Below are 22,638 nucleotides of genomic sequence, written 5' to 3' on the forward strand. Positions count from 1 at the left end.
TGACGAGTACTGTCTGACTCACTCCTGGACTCCCGGCAAGCACCCTCTCTTCCTGAGTTTCTGCACAACTTCAATGGCAGTGACAGCTTGCCAGAGCTTCAAGTCTGAAATGACAGAGGCAACATGTGAACAGGCATGCTAAACTCGAGACACGTGGAAAAGCCCAAACTACTGTCATTTGGATCTGTGCTGCTGAGGGTTTCAAAGCGGATGAGAGCAGTTGTACTCTTAAACCTGAAGTATTTAGAGTGAAGGTGACCGCACAAGAATATGCTCATCAGCACAGCACAGGTGGACCAAAAAGTCATGAAAGACAAAACAAAAGGAATTATTAAGTAATATCGATTATTTTGACAATTAAAAAAGGAAACATTCACTGCATTGCCTCTCCCCAGTTAGTTCCATAGTTAACTTACAAATGCAAGATGCTTTGATAGCCTGGAACTTTCAAAATCTATAATATACAGCTAATTCTGGACTGGTTTTTCCAGTAGTCTTGTACGGATGTGAGAGTCAGACTATAAAGAAAGCTGAGCGCCAAAGAATTGATTTTGAACCGTGGTGTTGGAGAAGGCTCTTGAGAGTCCCTTGGACTGCAAGGAGATCCAACCAGTCCATCCTAGAGGAAATCAGTCCTGAATATGCATTGGAAGGACTGATGCTGAAGCTGAAGCTCTAATACTTTGGCCACTTGATGCAAAGAACTGACTCACTGGAAAAGACCCTGATGCTGGGAAAGATTGAGGGCAGGAGGAGAAGGGGATGACAGAGGATGAGATGGTTGGATGGCATCACTGACTCCAGGCACATGAGTTTGAGCAAGCTCCAGCAGTTGGTGATGGACAGGGAGGCCTGGCACGCTGCAGCCTGTGGGGTCGCAAAGAGCCATGGGTTCACAAAGAGCTGGACGTGACTGAGCGACTGAACTGAACTGAATTCTGGACTAACCTATTAGAGTAAGTGTCAATTAGATACAGCACGTCTCTCTGAAGCATCAAAATATTGTTCTGTCATACATACAAAAATGGGTCCCTGACACTTCCCTTTTCTACCATCGTAACAGGCTCAATAGTCAGTGTGCTAGAATTCTAGCACGTTTCTCTTATATTTTAGGGTTTTGTCATGATTACTGTTCTCACCGTTCCCATTATAATGTAGATAGTCTCGTAAATCTCTACAGAAGTGTGATCTAGAAGTACTCACACTTATCTGACACAGAATATAGTTCAGTAACATGTGAAACTGATGTGTGAGTCCTTCCTCTGGGTAACTGACAGTATCTATTAATACTGTAGCGTGAGCAAATTCTGATTTTCTATCTGCACATTATTGCATAATCTTGGGCAAAGCTTGGAATATCAGGAAATTGGATGGCAATTAGTAGGTGCTTGCTTTCCTGTCAGCCTTTGTTTAACAAATTTCATTCTATTTTTCTCTGAATTAAGCTGGAGGAAATAAAGAGGATTGTCCTTAATGGTTTTAAAAACAGAAAGCTAAAAGGAGAAAAATTACTGAGCTCATTTGATGCTTGGCGTATAGAAAATTTTCAGTCAAAATTCCAGAAAGATAAATGGAGAGAAAAACAGGAGGTAAGATTCCCATTTCTTACCTCATCAGGGAAGATACCATGCAGGTTGGCAGCCAAGAGACAAGGAAGAGCGTCAAACCCCCTTATTTGACCTTTCCTCCCTAATCTCAGTGAACCAGCTGGTGCCCAGGACCTGCGTCCCCTGCTGGTCCTCAGAGATGGTGCAACCCAAGGAGCAGTTACAGTTAGACCAGTGTCCCCCTCTTAATGCCTGACCTTTGCTAGTCCAGACTAGCTGCCATGCCCCTCTTATTCTGGGACAGAAAGAGAATAAAAACAAAAACTCTGAGGAACATCTATGTGTGGGGCTACGATAAACTATTTCAAAGTGCTAAGTTAGAAAATCAGTTACTTACCATCTTTACTGTGCTATAACTTCTTCTAACCAGATACTTGGAGAAGGAAATGGTAACCCACTCCAATATTCTTGCCTGGAGAATCCCATGAACAGAGGAGCTTGGCAGGCTACAGTCCATGGAGTTGCGAGAATTGGACACGCCTTAGAGACTAAACCACCTACCAACCAGATCCTACAATCCATTATCAGCAGGATTTCACCTATGGTAATCAAATATGAAGTAAACACTTTGAAAATTACTAATTTTTTTGGTTATTGATTACATCCAAGTTTGAGTCACATTATACATTTTGATCTATATAATCTAAATAGGTAATTTCCTAGTTACATAATAATTGGCACGTCCACATTTTTACTCTTTCATAATAAAATTAAACACATCTCATTTTGCAATCTGTAGTCCAGGCAAGCCCAAGTCTTTGTCCCTATATCCACACAAGTTTTCTTGCTTGGATTTTATGTATAAATAATTTTGTTTTATGTAAGGCAAGGAATCAAGAGGCTCCCCTGGTGGCTCAGCAGTAAAGAATCTGCCTGCCAAAGCAGAAGATGCAGGTTCAATCCCTGGGTCAGGAAGATCCCCTGGAGAAGGGAATCGGAACCCACTCCAGTATTCTTGCCTGGAGAATTCCATGGACAGAGGAGCCTGGCTGGCAACAGGTTCATAGGGTCACAAAGAGTTGGACATGACTGAAGAAACTTATTTTACTTTACTTTTACTTTAGCATTAAGTGATATTTCCATATTGAGTTATTTTTCTTAGGTGATAATGGAAAGGTCATTCTTTGGATACAAATGAAGCATTTTAAGGGACTTCCCAGGTGGCTCAGTAGTAAAAGAATCTGCCTGCCAAGCAGGAGACATGGGTTGAGCCCTGGGTAGGAAGATCCCCTGAGAAAGGGAATGACTACCCACTCCAGTATGTCTTGCCTGGAAAATCCCATGGGCAGAGGATCCTGACAGTCAAAGAGGTCAGACAGGACCCAGCAGCTGAAGTGAAAGTGAAAGTCACTCAGTTGTGTCAGACTCATTGTGACCCCATGGACTATACAGTCCATGGAATTCTCCAGGCCAGAATACCAGAGTGGGTAGCCTTTCCCTTCTCAACCCAGGGATCTTCCCAACCCAGGGATCGAACCCAGGTCTCACTGCATTGCAGGTAGGTTCTTTACTAGCTGAACCACAAGGGAAGCCCCTTAGCAACTGAGCATGTATGCAAAAAACATCTTAACAGCCAGCTACACTTTTCGCTTATAAATTATTAACTATAAATTCAACCCAAATAGTGAACATAAGCACGTTTGAAACCCAAAAATTAAGGAGCCTGAGTGCAGACTGTAAATCCTACTGTTTATGGACAACACGTCCCAGGCTCGCAGTGCACAGCACAGGTGACTTGGGGAAAATGGGCCACACTTTGACTGTATGGCTGCAAGCTGCCAGATGACCACCACTTGGACACCCAGTTAAACCACATGCAGTATCAAATGACAAGAAGCAGTGGTCTCTGTAAGGCAAATCAAAGTCTCACGTTTTCAACTGTTCACAGACTCAGAAATCAGGGCTAGAAGGCAACTTAGAGAATCTCTTTTAACATACTTGTTTTAAAAAAAATGATCAGCTTGAAAACAATTGAGTCTAATGACTTACCAAAGTTAACAGAAACCCTTCTAGAATCTGAGAATTCTAACCAACTCTTTTCTACTGCCCAGGGCAATTTTGCAAATTAGACCCCCACAGCCTCTAAAGGTAAAATAGCCAGGAGTATTGAGGAAATTACCCAGATAATTAAAATCCCAAAGAGTACACAATAATAAAGTAAAATCTCAAGGTTTGAGACTAGTTTTTCAATCATAAACACAAGCTTTGGGGCAATACTGTATAACGATAAATAAAGCGTGGCTTAGGAGAAAAGAATCCATAGATATATAATATTTCCAAAACAATTTTTTAAACCAGCTCCCTGTGATTCTAAATGCCAGAAACAAACAAGCAAACAAATGAAACCCATGACACTTACAATCAATTAACACTTTTGCATCTCTTCACCTTTCTGAATCTACTTTGGTTTCCGCACCCATTACCACCAGCCAAGCCCAGATCCCCAGTGGGGCCTCCACAGTGCTGCAAAGCAATACTGGCCTCTTTTATTCCTGTGGTTCTGGAACAGTCCAGAAGATGCATTTGCCTCTGGGCTATTGTCACTGACTATTCATGAAAATGGACAAACTCTTCATAGAAGTATAGAGAATTAGTCATACAGGGAATTTTAAACATGTCTTACTCAAGGGGATGTTAAATATATAACCAGAACCTTTCAACCAAAGAAAATCTTATTTTTCATATAAATGAATAACATAAATTATATAATATATACAGTATACTATATAATTTCATTATACATAATATATATTACAGACTATAATAAATGTTTATGCAACATGATATATTCAAAAATACATGTCAACCCTCCCTAGTCTGAGAATCACAACCCTGCCTGTTTTCCCTGCCACAGCCCCAAGAAGGAATCTCTAGCCTTCCAAGAAAGCACCTGTCAAGCCCATCAGCCTCAAGGAGACATATTTTGTTCTCAAAATTAACTTACTGTTGTTCGCTCAAGAGTCTTTTTTGCAGATGGTAAAGAATCCACCTGCAATGCAGGAGACCTGGGTTCGATCCCTGGGTCATGAAGATCCCCTGGAGGAGGGAAAGGCTGTCCACTCCAGTATTCTTGCCTGGAGAATTCCATGGACAGAGGAGTCTGGTGGGCTACAGTCACAAAGAGTCAGACACAACCGGGTGACTAATATACTTACTCAACACAACTACGTCTGTTTCTGTATCATTTACTCTTATAATACGAGAAAACAAGGAGGCTTGAAACATATCTTCCTTCAGTATGACAGACAATATTATTACAGAAGAAAATCTCTGTTTTTTATCAATCTAATTGTAAGAGATGTTTAATGTTCATTTTCATAAAATATTACCCATTCTCATATGCACTAGTAGAATTTTTGTTATCAAAATTGTGTCTTCTCTGTGGTTTGGACAGGTCACAAAAAGAGGCTTTATTAATGCAGTAATTTTCTCAGTTAACATTCCTGGGGACTGGCTGTATTAAAAATCATTCTAATTCCATGGGTTAGGCCCACATTTCCTAAACTATGTTCTACAGAAAACTTCATGAACTAGTAATAAGGTCCATCATCCCCTCACAAAGAAATCCCTAAACATGTATTTTAAATGCCGAACTCTTCACCCCTCTCATGAAGATTTACAAAATCATTGACATATTAAAGGGCTTGACAGTTCCTGCAGTAAAGAAACCTGTTTTACATCTCCAACATAATTTCCAATATTATTCGAGCAGAAACACTGATTATGGGGCACATATGCACATTGTATACAACAATGTTCTTTTTTTAATTATTTAATTGGAGGATAATTACTTTACAATATTGTGATGGTTTTTGCTGTACATCAACATGAATCAGTCATGGGTACACATGTGTTCTCTTAAGCAACCATTATTTTACCCCATACCACAAGGAATTACATTCTCATAGGGAATTTTGGTGCCCAGGGCCAAAACAAAGGAAAATTCAGACATGAAAACTCATTCAATGGCACAATCAACTACATCCTCACACAGAGGGTGAGAATTATCTGCAGAATGTTTAACAGCATAAAAAGGAATATAGCACAATCAATGCTGCTCTTCATACATTCAGTTACTCCCAACCTCTTTCAAATATGCACTGCTGCTGCTGCTGCTGCTAAGTTGCTTCAGTCGTGTCCGACTCTGTGCGGCCCCATGGACCGCAGCCCACCAGGCTCCCCCGTCCCTGGGCTTCTTCAGGCAAGAACACTGGAGTGGGTTGCCATTTCCTTCTCCAATGCATGAAAGTGAAAAGTGAAAGTGAAGTCGTTCAGTCATGTCTGACTCTTAGCAACCCCACGGACTGCAGCCTACCAGGCTCCTCTGTCCATGGGATTTTCCAGGCAAGAGTGCTGGAGTGGGGTGCCATTGCCTTCTCCGTCAAATATGCACACTGCTTTGGAAAGGCAAGACATGGTATACAACAATGGTGAGAAATTGTGCTGGGCAGGCGTGAATTTGTGTCAGCTCCTGCAATCACTCCAACACCACAGAAGGCTTCTTGTTCTACACCTTTGGAACCACTATTCTAGACCATAGGAATGGCACTGCTTACTGGGATTTGGATGTCTTTTCTGCGACAAGTTCACAGGAATTCATATGTGTAAAGCTATGGTTAATTTCATGCACTTGTGCACAGTTGTGTGCACACTCAGTTGTGTCCAAATCTTTGTAACCCCAAGCCCACCAGGCTTCTCTGTCCATGGATTTTCCAGATAAGAATACTTGAGTGGGTTGTCATTTCCTTCTCAGGGGATCTTCCTGACCCAAGGATGGAACTAGTGTGTCTTGAGTCTTCTGCATTGGCAAGCAGACTCTTTACCACTGCGCAACCTGGGAAGCCCTCTATGTGCTTGACACCCAAATAAGGGAACCTCTCCAATAAAACAAACAGCAGATACAGTTTTACCACAAGGGTCATGTGTTACACAAATGTATTTAACAAGTATTCACCAAGCGCATTCTACATAACAGGCACTGCCCCTGGTGACTAGTCTAGTCTTTCAAGCTGATATACAGACATCTCTCAGATGGATTTTTAGAGTCCTCATGATTGGGAAAAAAAATTCAATGGTATTACAGTGAATTATTCAAATTGTTGTCTCTCTTAAAACAATTTTTGGTTTGCACAGATTCACAGATTCACACACACAAACAACTTGTAATGATGGGTGACCCAGAAAACTTGTTCCTTCTACTCATTAAAGTTAACAGTTGTAAAGTCTAATTCGAAAAAATTAAATTTTAAAAGAAGAGTGATGTGATATTGAACTAAGTAGCTAACACTTTCGGAGAAGGAAATGGCACCCTACTCCAGTACTCTTGCCTGGAAAATCCCATGGACGGAGAAGCCTGGTAGGCTCCAGTCCATGGGGTCACTAAGAGTCGGGCATGACTGAGCAACTTAGCAGCAGCAGCAGCAACAGCAGCAGCTAACACTTTATACATATGTATCAAACACAATCAGAGTCATGTACCTTTAAAACAGTAGATTTTGCTATCCATTAAAGTCAACTCAAAACAAATGTACTTCATGTCATGAATCATAGCATGACTTAGTAAATATTTTAGATAAAAGGAATTCTTTCATTGTAGAACTTAAGTAAAATATGATGATGTAATCAATAGAATCCATACCCTCTCTCAGACTGATTGGAAAAGCACAAATTAGAACTTTTAAAGAGCTGTGGCATTCTCATATCTTAATCGTACTCCTATTCATCTGAAATGTTAGTTCCATGCATGCTAAGGTTTTTGTTAATTATATCAATGCTTCTGCAGAAAAATGCAAAAAGGGATACATGAGTTAACACTTACAAATGGCTTCTATTTCTTATTATAGTCTCCTGGTAACCACGGAATAAGAGAATTCTACATCTCCCACCACAGAGATTGGAGGCAAGCTCTCCATCATGAGCCCTCTTGAATTGACAGGACTGAACAAATTGCCAAGAGATGAAACCTATTTCAGTCCTAGTCTTCCAAATTTTGCTGCTAGAAGAGTCTTCTTAATGGCTGGCATAAACGGCCCAGAAGTAAACTGTGCTGAAAAGCTAGCAAACAAATGAAAACCACCGCAGCTACACTGCACTGAACAGCCATCAGAAAGGGAATGCAGAGCTTAATGAACCTCTGTATTAGGAAGAACCACCAAAACTTGCCTATCATATAGGAAAGCTCAAGTCGCGTATACTTCCAATTAGACACAAAACTGAGTGTAACAAAGGCACCAGTGATTAGTGTTTGAAATACCCCCATTAACCCTTACACAGGCGATACATCACAGGGCCACCACAATCTCTTCCCTCCTCTCCACACTGAGATCAGTGTGAAAGCTCTCCAGTGAGGGGCTAAACGCTGTAAAATACGTGACCGCTGAAGGTGCTATGCCTGTATGCTAAGCCTCTTCAATCGTATCCGACTCTGTGTCTTCAGTTGAGACCCATGGACTGCAGCCCACCAGGCTCCTCTGTCCAAGGGATTCTCCAGGCAAGAACACTGGAGTGGGTTGCCATGCCGTCCTGCAGGGGCTCCTCCTGACCCAGGGAGCCAACCCACACCTCTTACATCTCCTGCATTGGCAGGCGGGCTCTTTACCACTAGCACTACCACTATACTGTATACAATTATACAAATTCTGATTAAATTAAGTCCCCTAAAATAAAAACTACATATATCATATTTAGCCTGTAAAAGGTTCTTCTTGGTCACGAGCCCAAATTCTGGGTTATAAAAATATTTCATTGGAAAGCCACCTACCTATTTATTCATGTACTTTTATATCTATTCTTTCATTCATTCTTCACTCATAGATTTTCCTTTCAATCAATTTCTAATAGACACTAGTATCTATTTATATAGCAACTGTTAGATTTTGGTTTTGCACTATGAAAGGGTGTTCTTAGACACACAGATCTGCCTCATGAGATTTACAGTCTCAAGGGGGGAGGAAAAAAGGGGAAGAAAGCCTCTAAACAAACAAGCACACCAGAATCATACTCACTTGATAGCAATCACTGGATAGTAATCATCACTTGCTAGTGATAAAAGGAAAGACTAGGAGAGCACGGAGAAGTAAACTGGAAGATCCACTTTAGATGGCAATGAAGGTCATGGGAAAAGGTTAAATCTTATAAGGCCCTAAGAAAGCATTTTTTAATTGCTCTGTAGCACAACAAGGTAGAAAGAAACAGGATCAAGTCCCAGCTTTGTATCAATAGTACCTCAGTGCTGTTCCTAAGGCTATTTTCTCACCTGAACAATGGAGATGAGAGTAACATCTACCATAAGATATATTTCACTAAGCCGATCATCAGGTTTGATGGTCAAATATGCAAAATATCTGAAACATTTCATCAACTGCAAAATGACATAAAGCTGTTGTTAGCTGTCATCTCCCTAAGTTATACCTCAATATGCATCACAAGAAAATTTTAAAGATTCCCAATGGTCAATAGGCTTGATGTATTTAAACCAAATGTTTAGTAGGCTTCAAGCACGATGAGAGTATATATGATATGACACTTCAGGAGATAGTGGAGGACAGAGAACCTGGCATGCTGTAGTCCATGAGATCAAAGAGTTAGTCACGACTCAGCAACTGAACAAGAGTGTTATGACACAGAACCCACAGGAGAAAGAAAGATTCTGCTACCAATGGAAGGAAAGAAGAGCTCTTACAAGATGACAGATTTACAAAATCAGATGTTGAATTCATACTGCTTTATTGGCAAAAATAATAAAGTTTTTAATATACAAATAAACAGATTTGTGCCATTAATTCAAACCAAGTACTTACTTCTATGTGCAACACAACAGAGGATCTACTGAGCCTGGCAAAGGCTCCAGAAGAGGCTGCTCACGACAAGGCAACGTGCAGAAGATTCATTTTCTGAGATGTAGCAACAGAAGCTTTACAGCCTCCCTGAGGGGAAAGACAAAAAGCACCCCCTTTGCCTCCCATATCAATTCTTTCTAATGTTAAACAGAAACCTCCTTTCATAAAGAGCTTATTATATAAGCGCTATTCTCATCCATCTCTTAAGTTCATTATATGCTTCCTTGTCAGTGCCCCAGCATTGATGTTTAATCATAACTTAGGCACGAAACATACTTCCAGGGAGAAGTAATGTCCTCAGTAAACACTCTTACCTCCTAAATGCAGCAACCTGGAACCAAACGCCAACATGCTCACTGGACCTTACCCCTGGAGTGTCTTTCATGTAAGTGGTTTTTCAAACCCAATTGGGTCAGAGAAACACTTCTTCCTTTCTGCTGAGTCATCCCTCAGCTTAAGAGGTAACAGGAGCATTAGCACATTTCCAACATTTAAAATGCTAGTAACAATTCAAATGCGAGTAACAATTCATATGCTAACTCTGAACTAAGCCAGAGCCTCTCTGAAGAAATCTGAAAAGGACAGTTTTCTAATATGTGTGTGTTTGGCTGTGATTGTGTGGGTATCTTTACCTCAATTTTCTATGTAGAGCTAAGCCCTTTGTGCTATCACCCAGGCATTTTTGTGCCACGGGCATCTGAGAAGCCAGAGACTGCATTACTGAGTATTAAGGCACTTGCCTAAGGCTAGATGTTCCCATAAATCTAGAAACAACCTGAAACTCCCAATCCCATTAGGCTCTTTGCAGCACAACAGCTGGACTCCTGGGACTCAGCTTCCCTGCCTGAGGACCTGGCCAGGTGTTGGACACTGGGTGCCTCAAGGGCAGAGCAACTCTAGACTCTGCTGCACAGGGAGGGGAGTTGATTAACATAAATTTGATCAAAACGGCCTAAAAGCTGAATTCTCCAGCTAATCCCAGCTCTCTCAAACCAAGGTGACCTTCTCCTTTGCCCACTCTTCTGAAAACAGGAAAAGACAAAAGTGAGAGCAAATGCTTCTGTGTTGTGCACAAAAGTCAACTGCACCCGTTTTACAGTGAGGCAGCACCGAAGCTGCTTGCTGGGATGTTCCAAAACCATGCTCTTACGTACCATACTCATTTTACACTGAGACATTTTTGAAAAGGAAAATGCAATCAATGAGGAAGGAATACACTACAACAAGCATAAGGGACAAATATACCTCTCATAATAACTAAACACAGCAGATTATATGTCACCTGAAAGGAAGTCACAACTAAAAAAAGGTAACAGTTTATTGTTTATATGCATAAAATCAGAAAAAACAATTCTGTAGTTACATTTTCATGAACTATATAGTCCGTGGGGTTGCAAAGAGTCAGACACGACTAATCAACTTTCACCTCAATTTTAATAGATGAATTAAGTGCAGAAAATAAAGTACAAGTTAAATCATAGAACATTAGCCTTTTTATTACTAGAGTTTGAATCTAGTTTTATGTAATATTTGTGGATCAGTAGCTAAGTCATGTCTGATTCTTTTGTGACTCCATGGACACACCAAGCTCCTCTATCCATGGGATTTCCCAGGCAAGAATACTGGAGTGGGTTGCCATTTCCTTCTCAGGGGGATCTTCCCAACCCAGGGATCGAACCCACGTCTCCTGCCTTAGCAGGCTGATTCTTAACCACTGAGCCACCAAGGAAGCCCAATATCCTCAATACTTTAATTAAGTAGAAATTGAGAATGTATAGTTTCTTTCTGAATTAATAAATCAAACAATGGCTTATTCTAGTAATTCAAATTCAAAAAGAACTCATTTGACTACTTTAAAATACTGTCCTTATTATCTGAATGATTTTTAAAGAGTTCCAGAACTACTTCACCCTCTTTCAGTAAAAAAAACATTTTTTTAATTAAACTTTTCTAGTTTTATATTTTAATATTCCCTTACATTTCCTATATTTTCAATAATTGTGTCCACTTATCCCTCCACCTATTGATTCAACAGGTTTATTTCACACTTGGACCAGTGCTAAAATTTTAACACCAGAATTATAACACATGCACATAAAACTTTTCAGTAGACAGTATACTTTCATATGTACAATCTCACTTAAATAAATATGTAAACCAAATCTCAACAATTAGTTAACCATGCTTAGTTTTAAAAGATTATCTGAACATTCAAAACAAGAGCTAGGAGAACAAGGGAAGTTATGTAAAAGAAAACGGTTTTTTGTTTGACTGCTGTCAAATAAGCTAATTAAAAAAAGAAAGAAGTGGAAAATTAGGAGTTTGGGATTAACACACACACTACTATATTAAAATAGGTAAACAATAAGGATCTACTATATAGCACATGCAACTAAATTCAGTATCTTGTAATAACCTATAATGGAAAAGAATCTGAAAAAGAATATATATGTGCATATGTATATGTTTATCACTGAGTCACTTTGCTGTACACTAGAAACTAACAAGATTGCAAATTAACTATATGTCAATTTTAAATAAAGTACACAAAAAGAAAAATTAGAAGCTTAAGAAAAATGGAAATACAAAATATCTCCATTATCAGTGAAACATGTTATAGCAAAACAATGTTAAATACTAAAATTCATTTTGATTGTTAATATAAAACACCAAAATGCATAATGATATATACATGTATATGTATAATGTATCTATTTATTTAATTCTTTGAGGTTAGAGGCATTCTTTGGAGGCATTACCTATATGACCATCAGTAGATAAAGACTGTTTTGCAACTGTTTAAAGAGAAAAGTAACTATTTGCTTCATGTTCACCCTCAAAGTGTCCACTAACAAGAGCACATCTGTCCCACCTTGAGATATACATGCTTTACATATCCTTATTTCAGACATTAATGGATCTTTATTTCACTAAATATGTTTTCAAAAGCATATCTATGAAAATTTGAGAACAGTTTCAAGGAAGCGTCCATGATCATTTACCCTGAATTTTCTTGCTAACTTTGCTCTTCTCACTCCATCTAAATTAACATCTTTGTCACAATATTCATCTTAAACCACAACTTAAATCATGTCAGTCATCTGCTTAATAATCTTTACAGGCTCCTTAATTCTTGAAAATTAATTAGCATCTGAAATCCTTGGCAAGGCAGAGAAGGGCATAGGTGAGCAGGGGTTTGTCCTACTTTTCCAATTTCATCTTTTGAGTCTCTCCTTCACAATTTCCTGTCCTGCTGATCTATCCATCCATAGCTTTGCCAATTTCTTCTCTAATCCAGAATATCCTCCTCTGTCTATGCCAGTCACAATTCTATTCCCTCTAGTCACCCACCCAACTTAAGTATCACTTCATAAGTTCTTTCAGAAGGCTTTCCCCGTCAGAAGTCCTCTCAGTCTCTCTCTCTCCCCTCCCTCTTTCTGCCTCCTTCCCTCTTTCTCTTAGGGCATGCCCCTTTCTTTTTTCATAACCTAACAACACTTAAGTTTTGGGTAACTAGTAAGGCAATTAAGGAAGCTCACAAATATAATGCATTGTTTTTAAGCAACGTGATTAAAAACATGGGTTTAATCTTATGCTCACATACTAAGTTTTTTCCCTATAAAATGTCACCTCCAAAATGATACTTAATTAATTGCTATATATTTGAAGTTCCTTCAGTAAAAAATAGATCAAATATAGCAGCTATGACTATGAGCTATAATCCTGATCATGAGTTATAGGAAATCAGGTTTTTCTAGTGGATATTTTTACCAATCCACTTGTGGAAGATATTTCAGATGCCAGTTAGTCCATCTATCCAATGGCCTTCAATTTCCAATTTCACCAATTCCCAATTTTTCTTTACCATAAACTTATATAGAGAGAACCACAAAAATCAACATCATAAAAACTCAAAACAAAAGGCATACAAGTATGCTATGGTACATTATGCATAATTACTGGCTTTGATATAGGCACTTGAAGATTATTCAATATAATGGCTTGTATCCTCAATTTATCTTTCTATTACTGGGTTCAGAGAAAACTGGGACATTTCAGTTCATAGTGCATGAAGTTTTTAAAGGTGCTAAATATCAGCATGATGTCTAAACAACTGGATAGCTAAGTTTAAAAATTCATTCACAGGAAATGTGTAATGATTTGCAACAAGACATTCTCTATTCCCTGGCTGTTTTAACACTGTACAGAGTTCTTAAAAGTGTCACATCAGTATGTTTTCTTCATTATTTGACATCCAATATAATAATTTTTGACATAAAAATCCACTAAATAGTCTATTAACGTCTATACAAAACTTTCTTCTCTATAGAATATGAAGTTCCCAATTAAGGAAATCACAGATTACAGAGTATATCTTGAATATATTAACTTGTTTCCTTAAGGTCATAAGACATACTTTTGACAGAATAATTTTTCAAAAATTTGAAAAAGTAAAATAAATGTGATGTTTTTAGTGTAATATATATAAAGTCTCTGTTTCTTCCTCATGCTTTTATTATTAATAACTTATTTATTTATGTTTATTTATTGTTCATACTTGAATATAAATGTCCTTAGTGATATACATTGAAAGAAAAGTACTTTTTAAATCACACATCATAATTTTAAACCTTTAGGTTAAGAGTAAAAAATTAACAGTAGTTTCGTGTAGTCAAAGATTTCTTCCTACAAAATCCATACTAGTGTATGCCTTTAAATATATCTTGCTAAACATCTATTTAAAATTATGATTTTAGTTTATTGGTAACCATCCACATTTCTATGTTATTAGAATGCTTCTCAAAAAAACTGTCCATAAAACATCTGCTTGGAAAAAAAACATCTGAAGCACTAGTTTTAAATAAAGACCCCCAAGATTGTACTTCACACCACTGAATCAGAATCACAGCCAGGTAGTAAGCATTCAAAACAAGTTCGCCCATGTGACTCTGATGTCCACCAGACTTGAGAAATCCATGGAGTCTACCTCATGGCTCATTATATTCTTGGTGCTATATTTTAGAAAGAAACGTTGCTAAATGATTTCTTCCAAAAAAAAACATTTTTTTTTCCAAATTCTCATCCTCACAATTTCTAAAGTGTCACTCAGAAAACGAAACCTGTTTTCAAAAACCCCTAGTATTCCAGTTCAATCAAAAAATGAAAGGGGTCGTTTTTCTCCTTATTCCATGTTGTCGTCAAGGTTCCTGAGGAAGCCTGTGACACCCACTTCACACCTCTGGACAGACAGGGACCTCCACTTTCCACAGGTCAGAACACAGAATTTCCTCGCATTAACACAGCCCTAAGTGACACTTGGTTCCCTAGCTTTCCACTCTCCCTGCAGAGACGGCCCGCCAGACCCTCCAGCACCGTCAGCACCTCCGACAGAGCCCGGCGGATTGGGTCCGGGTTCCGTGTCGCGAGCCCACCCTCGGAAAAGCCACTGGACTCAGAGGAAACGGACCCGAGACAGCGCAAGACAAGCCGACCACCGCCCTCCGCGCTCTCCAGCGGCCAGGACCTGCTCCACAAGGAAGCAACCCTTGAGTCCCCCTCACCCAGAACACAAGCTCCCCCGCAACTGCGCTCTCCTCCCCCGCTCCCCGGCGCCTGTTGCTAAGGAGGCGAGACGACCCCGGGCGGCCTGGGCACCGGGGGGCCGACCGCGGGACGGGCCGGGAGCTCGCGGGCGGCGAGGGGGCCCGCTCCGGTGAGCCCGGACCCCTTACCACCGCAGGAAGGCGCGCCCTCCGCGCGGCTCCGAGCCGACGACTGCCCAGTGCGCACAGGCGCGCGGATAAAGGCGCGCGGGCAGGCGGAGGCCGGCGCGGCGAGGACCGCTCCGGTCACCCGCCCGGTCAGCTCGGCCCGGCAGCGAAGGCCTCCAGCCTGGTCCCGAGCCCGCCGGCGGGCGCACGCGTCGGGGCAGGGGCTTGGGCCCAGGGAGGGCAGGCACTCACCATGTTGACTTCGGAAACCATGTCTATGCTGGCGATGTCGATGTTCATCCCCACGCAGACCGGGGGACCTGCGGAAAGTGCACGATACGGCTGTGAGCCAGGCTCGGGCACGGGCTGCGGCGGCCCCGGGGCCCGAGAGCCGCCGAGGAGGGGGCGCCGGCCGAGCCCTCCCCGCGCGGCCGCAGCTCGGCGGCAGCGGCCCCCGCCTCCCTCCTCCGCCCAGGCCCCCAGCGCGGGGGGTCGCGCAGCCTGCAGCGGCAGCGCACAGCCTACTTACCTCCGAAGTCCGGTCTCAGGCGAATGTCGTAGCCTTTCAGCAGCTTGTCCACCGTCTCCTTCACAAAGGACATGTTCCCAGGATCGTTCACGCTGCGGGAGGGGTGGAGGGGGGCAGAGAGAACCGGGTCAGGCGGCGGCTCGCCCGCCCGTGCCCGGCGCGCACACCCGCGCACCCTGCCAGCCGCCCGGCCCGCTTCCCGGCAAGCAAGCCACGACCCTACCTCTGCGCGCAGCACACCACCGCCACCAACACCGGGGCCGAGAAGATGCCGAAAAACCTTCCTCCCGCAAAGCCCCACATCCCTCCGCCGCGCCCCGGCACGGGGGAGGGGGCGCCCCGCCGCCGTCGCGACCCGCAGCCGGGGCTGCTCCTGCTGCCGCCGCCGCCGCCGCCGCCGCCGCGCTGGCCCCGAGCGGAGGAGGGCGCAGGGGGAGGGCCGGGGAGGCGCGCGCGCGGGGAGGAGCGCGGGCGCGGGCGCGCGGCAAGGGCCGGGGCGGGGCGCGCGGGCCGCCGCGCAGCGCGCCCAGCCGGGCCACTGCTCCCGCGCCCGCGGGGCCCCGGCGCCCAGCGTCCCCGCCGCCTCGCTGGCTGCGGAGCGTGACCCGGGGCTTTGCCGGCACGGCGCGCGGGCTGCAGCCGCGACCGCGCGGCACCGGGCAGCGCCAGGTGTGGGCCGCGCCGCCAGCTCCGCTGGGCCTCCAGCCGCCCGCGAAGGAGGGTACGGTCGGCGACGGCGACGCGGGCAGCAACAGCGAAGGAGACGCTCTCCAATCCTCCCGAGACGTCCCCCCTCAGCCTGCTCCCTGGCCTGGCCCTTTGACCGCGACCCCCGTCCGGCGGCGGTGCAGGCCGAGCCCGCGGTGGCTGCGGAACGCCTCTGCCCGCAGACCTGCGCTGCAGCGCGGGAGGCAGGACGCCGGGCCCGAGGAAGCCCCTGCCTCACCTGCGGGGCTCCGAGCCTCGCGTCCCCAGGGTCCAGGAGAGCCATATGGGCAGCAGGATGGCCGGGAGCCCAGAGCACATGGCGCGGCGCCTCTGACCCGACACGGGTGGGATCCGCTCTCCCCCGCAGTCACTGAACATCTAACGGCGATACGGGGATCCCCGCCTCCGCCCCCACCCACGGGCTTTCCCGCCTGACCCATCCAGCCGCTTGCAAGGCGGCCGGATTAATTATTTATGCAATATAAAGCCATTTTCTTAAACTGGTTCCTTCAACTATTTCTCTCACTCTCACCGCCTGAACATTCCATGTGAGCACTCCCTACCTACTCACATAAATACACTTAAATGAGTGTTAAAGAGAAGCCCAAATAAGCAGGCTTGCTTTATTATCAGAAGCTGGAGTCCGCATTAGACATGGAGACCCTGGACTATCATTCCGAGGAATGAAAAAATAAGATGCCTTCTCTGGTGCAGCCCGGAGCTGTCCGTGGTTCTTAATATCAGACTAGTAACCTCGTGTTCTCCATGACCGGACCAAACCCTCTGGTTCTCATTTTAGAAGACCTCCAGCACCTTGGCCAAGAAACAGACAGATAAACACCACGGTCCACCCTGCCCTGTGTATCACCACTGTGTTCCTGAGTGATGTTTGCTCCCCCAGGGTCATAGGTTGTACATTTTTCTTTAAGAACTGTGTGCTTCAGACTTCTAATATTGAGGAAGATGATTACACATTCCTACTTGTGGAATACTTTGTGCAGCAAAACCTGCAAATCAAGTCCATTCGTTGTTTGATAGACTTCCTCGGGCCATTCCAAGACATAATGCTGCTTTTCTGTATTTTTTTTTTTCTACAAAGCTTATGATTTTCTTTTCTATTGTCAAGACATTATATAGGTAAATATCTAAATCTAGACCTTGGATCTCAAGTTGGCATGTTTCTGGAATTAATTTTAAATATATTGCCTTTTATAAAAATCAGCAATTTCCTGAAAGGTTGGTATTAAGATAGGTTAAGAGATAAAGTTGGGCTTTTCTGGTGGCTTAGATGGTATAAAAATCCACCTGCAATATAGGATACCTGGGTTCCATCCCTGAGTTAGGAAGATCCCCTGGAGAAGGAACTGGCTACCCACTCCAGTATTCTAAGCTGGTGAATTCCATGGACAGAGGAGCCTGGTGGGCTACAAAGAGTTGGACACAACTGAGCAACTAACATACACAAGAGATAAACTTAGCCTCCTAATTATTTTCTGAAAAAAAATCTAGTTTTCTGAATAGATACAAAATAGATACAAAATACTTTGTATTCTGTGTCCTGTTCATGTACAATGGAATGATCAGGAATATTAATTAGATCTGTATCTGTATCCCTCCATATTCATGTTTCAGTCTGTTTTTGCTGTTTACATGTACCTCTTTTAGAGGAATGCCCCATTGGGGATTATAGCTATAGAAAATAAACAGTGAGAATAGGGTGCTTAAGAAAAGCCAACAACATAGCAAGAGTGATCCCCCTTTCTATTAATATTATTTGACATGTTCTAAAGCTTGAAAACCACATTGCAAGTGTTATTATCATCCAACCACGTACCACCTCAGATCTTGGCTTCAACCAGTCTCTGAGCCTCTTGACCATATTTATCATCCTAGCTGCTGCTTCACCGTGCAGTACTACAGGATCCACGATCAGCTTTACATGGGAACATGTTCACACCCCTCACCACCTGTCCACATTGCTTTTCTCTTACCTTGCACCTTCAGGCTTCTCAACAAAGAGGTCCAAGTGTAACAGGACCTACTCAGTACTTGCAAATGTGCAATCTGAAATGGCGGCAGAGTTAACCATCCATGTGGTGGACCTTAGATGAATGAAAGATGGGAACCAGGGGAATAAATGATTCACCCTCTATTTCTCCCTATGAAATGTCCTGAGATAACATAGTAACTCCTTTCTTTCCCTCTCCTTGCAGGCCTGGATCTCCTTTACCTTCACTCCTTTTCTCAGCAGTATTACCCACCCTAGAAAAGCAATAGCACTTCATTTTGCCTTAGGATATATTTTCTTGTGAGCACGGGTACTTCATAAACCCACTGGTAAATTATTAAAATTGTCACCTAAAATGCAGTCTTTTTCCAGTATAGTACTGGCATAAAAACAGAAATATATACCAGTGGTACAGGATAGAAAGTCTAGAGATAAACCTACATACACACTTATGATCACTTAATCCATGACAAAGGAAGCAAAAATATACAATGGAGAAAAGAAAACCTCTTCAATAAGTTGTGCTGGGAAATCTGGACAGCCATATGTGAAAGAATGAAATTAGAACACTCCCTAACACCATGCACAAAAATAAACTCAATTAGATTAAAGACCTGAATGTAAAACCAGGCAGTATAAAACTCTTAGAGGAAAACATTGGGAAAACACACTTTGATGAAAGCCACAGCAAGATCTTTTTTGACCCACCTCCTAGAGTAATGAAAATAAAAATAAAAATAAATAAATGAGGCCTAATTAAACTTAAAAGCTTTTGCACAGCAAAAGAAGCTATAAACAAGGTGAAAAGACAACCCTCAGAATGGGAGAAAATATTTGCAAATGAAGCAACAGACAAAGGATTAATCTCCAAGATATATGAACAACTCATGGAGCTCAATATCCAAAAAATAAATAATCCAATCAAAAAATGGACATCTCTCCAAAGAAGACATGCATATGGCCAATAAACACATGAAAAGATGCTCAACATCCCTCATTAGTAGAGAAATGCAAGTCAAAAGTGAGGTATCACCTCACACTGATCAGAATGTCTATCATCAAAAAAACCTACAAAAGATAGATGCTGGAAGGATGTGGAGAAAAGGAAACCCTCTTACACTGCTGTTGTTTAGTCACTAAGTCATGTCCAACTCTTTTGCAACCCCATGGACTGTAGCAGATGGATTCTTTACATACTGAGCCACCAGAGAAGCTCTTACACTATTGGAGGGAATGTAAATTGATGCAGCTACTGTAGAGAACAATATGGAGGTTTCTTAAAAGACTAAACATAGACCTACCATATGACACAGCAATGCCACTACTGGGCACATACACTGAGAAAAATCACAAGTCAAGAAAAATACACGTGTACCCCAATGTTCATTGTAGCACTATATACAATAGCTAGGACATGGAAGCAACCTAGATATCCATCAACAGATGAATGGATAAACAAGATGTGGTATATAGATTCTTTACCACTATACCACCTGGAAAGCCACACTGGAATATTGTGTGTGTGTGTGTGTGTGTGTGTGCATGCGCACTCAGTCATACAGTCATTTTCAACTCCTGCAGTCCCATGGACTATAGCCCACCAGGCTCCTCTTTCCATGGGGTTATCTGGGCAAGAATACTGGAGTGGAATAGATTTCCTCCTCCAGGGGATCTTTCCAAACCAGGGATTGAACCTGCAACACGTATGTCTCCTGCATTGGCAGGCTGATTCTTTACCACTGAGCCATTTGGGAAGCCCACTGGAATATTACCCAGCCATAGAAAGGAACAAAATTGAGTCATATATAGTGATGTGGATGAACCTAGAGCCTATCACGCGGAGTGAAGTAAGTCAGAAAACAAAAAACAAATATTATGTATCAACATATATATATGGAATCTAGGGGGGGGAAATGGTCCTGATGAGCCTATTTACAGGGCAGGAATGCAGACATAGATGTAGAGAAGAGGCTTGTGGGCACAGAGGGAGACAGAAAGGGCAGGACAAATTGAGAGAGTTGAACTGATATACAAACACCACCACGTGTAAACTAGAGAGCTGGCAGGAAGCTCCTACGCAGTACAGGGAGCTCAGCTAGGTCCTCTCTGATGACTTAGAGGGTTGAGATGGGAAATGGGCTAGGAGGGAAGCTCAAGAGGGAGGGGATATTTATGTACATATGGCTGATCCACTTTTTTGTACAAAAGAAACCAGCACAGCATTGTAAAATAAGTATATTCCAATAAAAAAAAAAAGAAGAAAATGCAGTCATTTTCTAATGTGGAGACAAAAATCTAAGAGAAACATTGTGATAGGCATACACTGGTATAGTCAAGATACAAAAGTTGGACAAGCAACCCCTGGCTGCCTTCTTGTCTCAGCTTCCCCAACAGCCTTCTGTAGGGTTGAATGAAAACAAAATCCCACTTAACTCCATCCTTCTATTCTCTTGTCAGGATTCCTGAAACCAAGAGTACTTTCATACTTTTACTAGATGGTGCTAACATATTAGCCAAATTGGAAGGAAAAATTTGATGCAATTCTTGCTTTCATTTATTTTCTACAGAAAGAGAAAAAGGTTTCAGGTTTTAGGAGTCACACAATGGGTAAATTTTCATGTCAGAATAAAAGGGAGATGAATGTCATTTTGTTCATAATAAGGTGGTTTTAAACAGACTAGGATAACTTTTAAGGATCCTTAAGCTATGACAAACTTAGGCAGTGTATTAAAAAGTAAAGACATCACTTTGCCAACAAAAGTCCATATAGTCAGAGCTATGATTTTTTCATTAATCATGTATGGATGTGAGAGTTGGACCATAAAGAAGGCTGAGCACCAAAGAATTGATGTTTTTGAACTGTGGTGTTGGAGAAGACTCTTGAGAACCCCTTGGACTGCAAGGAGTTCCAACCAGTCCATTCTAAAGGAGATCAGTCCTGGGTGTTCATTGGAAGGACTGATGCTAAAGCTGAAACTCCAATACTTTGGCCATCTCATGCGAAGAGTTGACTCATTGGAAAAGATCCTGATGCTGAGAGGGATTGGGGGCAGGAGGAGAAGGGGATGACAGAGGATGAGATGGCTGGATGGCATCACTGACTCAATGGACATGAGTTTGAGTGAACTCCGGGAGTTGGTAATGGACAGGGAACCCTGGCGTGCTGCGATTCATGGGGTTGCAGAGTTGGACATGACTGAGCAACTGAACTGAACTCTGTGTATTCTTCCCTCCTCTTCTTAATGCCTTCTGCTTCTGTTAAGTCCATACCATTTCTGTCCTTTATTGTGCCCATCTTTGCATGAAATGTTCTGTTGGTATCTCTACTTTTCTTAAGAGATCTCTAGTCTTTCCCATTCTATTGTTTTCCTCTATTTCTTTGCACTGATCCCTGACAAAGGCTTTCTTATCTCTCCTTGCTATTCTTTGGAACTCTGCATTCAAATAGGTATATCTTTCCTTTTCCCTTTGCCTTTAGCTTCTCTTCTTTTCCCAGCTATTTGTAAGGCCTCTTCAGACAAACATTTTGCCTTTTTGCATTTCTTTTTTTGGGAGGGTGGTCTTGATCACTGCCTCCTGTACAATGTCACAAACCTCCATCTGTAGTTCTTCAGGCACTTGGTGTATCAGATCTAATCCTTGAATCTATTTGTCACTTCCACTGTATAATCCTGAGGGATTTGATTTAGGTCATACCTGAATGTTCTAGTAGTTTTCCCTTCTTTCTTCAGTTTGTCTGAATTTAGCAATAAGGAGTTCATGATCTGAGCCACAGTCAGCTCCCTGTCTTGTTTTTGCTAACTGTATAGAGCTTCTCCATCTTTGACTGCAAACAATATAATCAATCTGCCTTCAGTATTGACCATCTGGCAATGTCCATGTGTAGAATCTTCTCTTGTGTTGTTGGAAAAAGGTGTTTGCTATGACCAGTGCATTCTCTTGGCAAAATTCTGTTAGCCTTTGCCCTGCTTCATTTTGTACTTCAAGGCCAAACTTGCCAGTTATGCCAGGTATCTCTTGACGTCCTACTTTTGCATTCCAGTCACCTATATTGAAAAGGACATCTTTTGGGGGTGTTATTTCTAGAAGTTCCTGTAGATCTTCATAGAACCATTCAAATTCAGCTTCTTCAGCATTACTGCTTGGGGCATAGACTTGGATTACTGTAATACTGAATGGCTTGCCTTGGAAATGAACAGAGATCATTCTGTCATTTTTGAGATTGCACCCAATACTG

General features: G+C 42.4%; 1 protein-coding gene across 1 annotated transcript in view; it reads right to left on the minus strand.

Moving 5' to 3' along the window:
- The window catches only part of GABRB3 (gamma-aminobutyric acid type A receptor subunit beta3), a 283,275-nt gene extending 267,250 nt beyond the window's left edge, over positions 1 to 16,025 (minus strand). The window contains exons 1-3 of the mRNA XM_055555724.1: positions 15,909 to 16,025; positions 15,686 to 15,777; positions 15,409 to 15,476 (exon numbers count right to left, since the gene is read on the minus strand). Coding sequence (XP_055411699.1) covers positions 15,409 to 15,476; positions 15,686 to 15,777; positions 15,909 to 15,988 — 240 coding nt within the window. The 5' untranslated portion in view covers positions 15,989 to 16,025. The remainder of the gene's footprint in view (positions 1 to 15,408; positions 15,477 to 15,685; positions 15,778 to 15,908) is intronic.
- Positions 16,026 to 22,638: the final 6,613 nt, after the last annotated feature.

Source organism: Bubalus kerabau, chromosome 19 (assembly GCF_029407905.1).
Source record: "Bubalus kerabau isolate K-KA32 ecotype Philippines breed swamp buffalo chromosome 19, PCC_UOA_SB_1v2, whole genome shotgun sequence".
Taxonomy (NCBI): domain Eukaryota; kingdom Metazoa; phylum Chordata; class Mammalia; order Artiodactyla; family Bovidae; genus Bubalus; species Bubalus kerabau.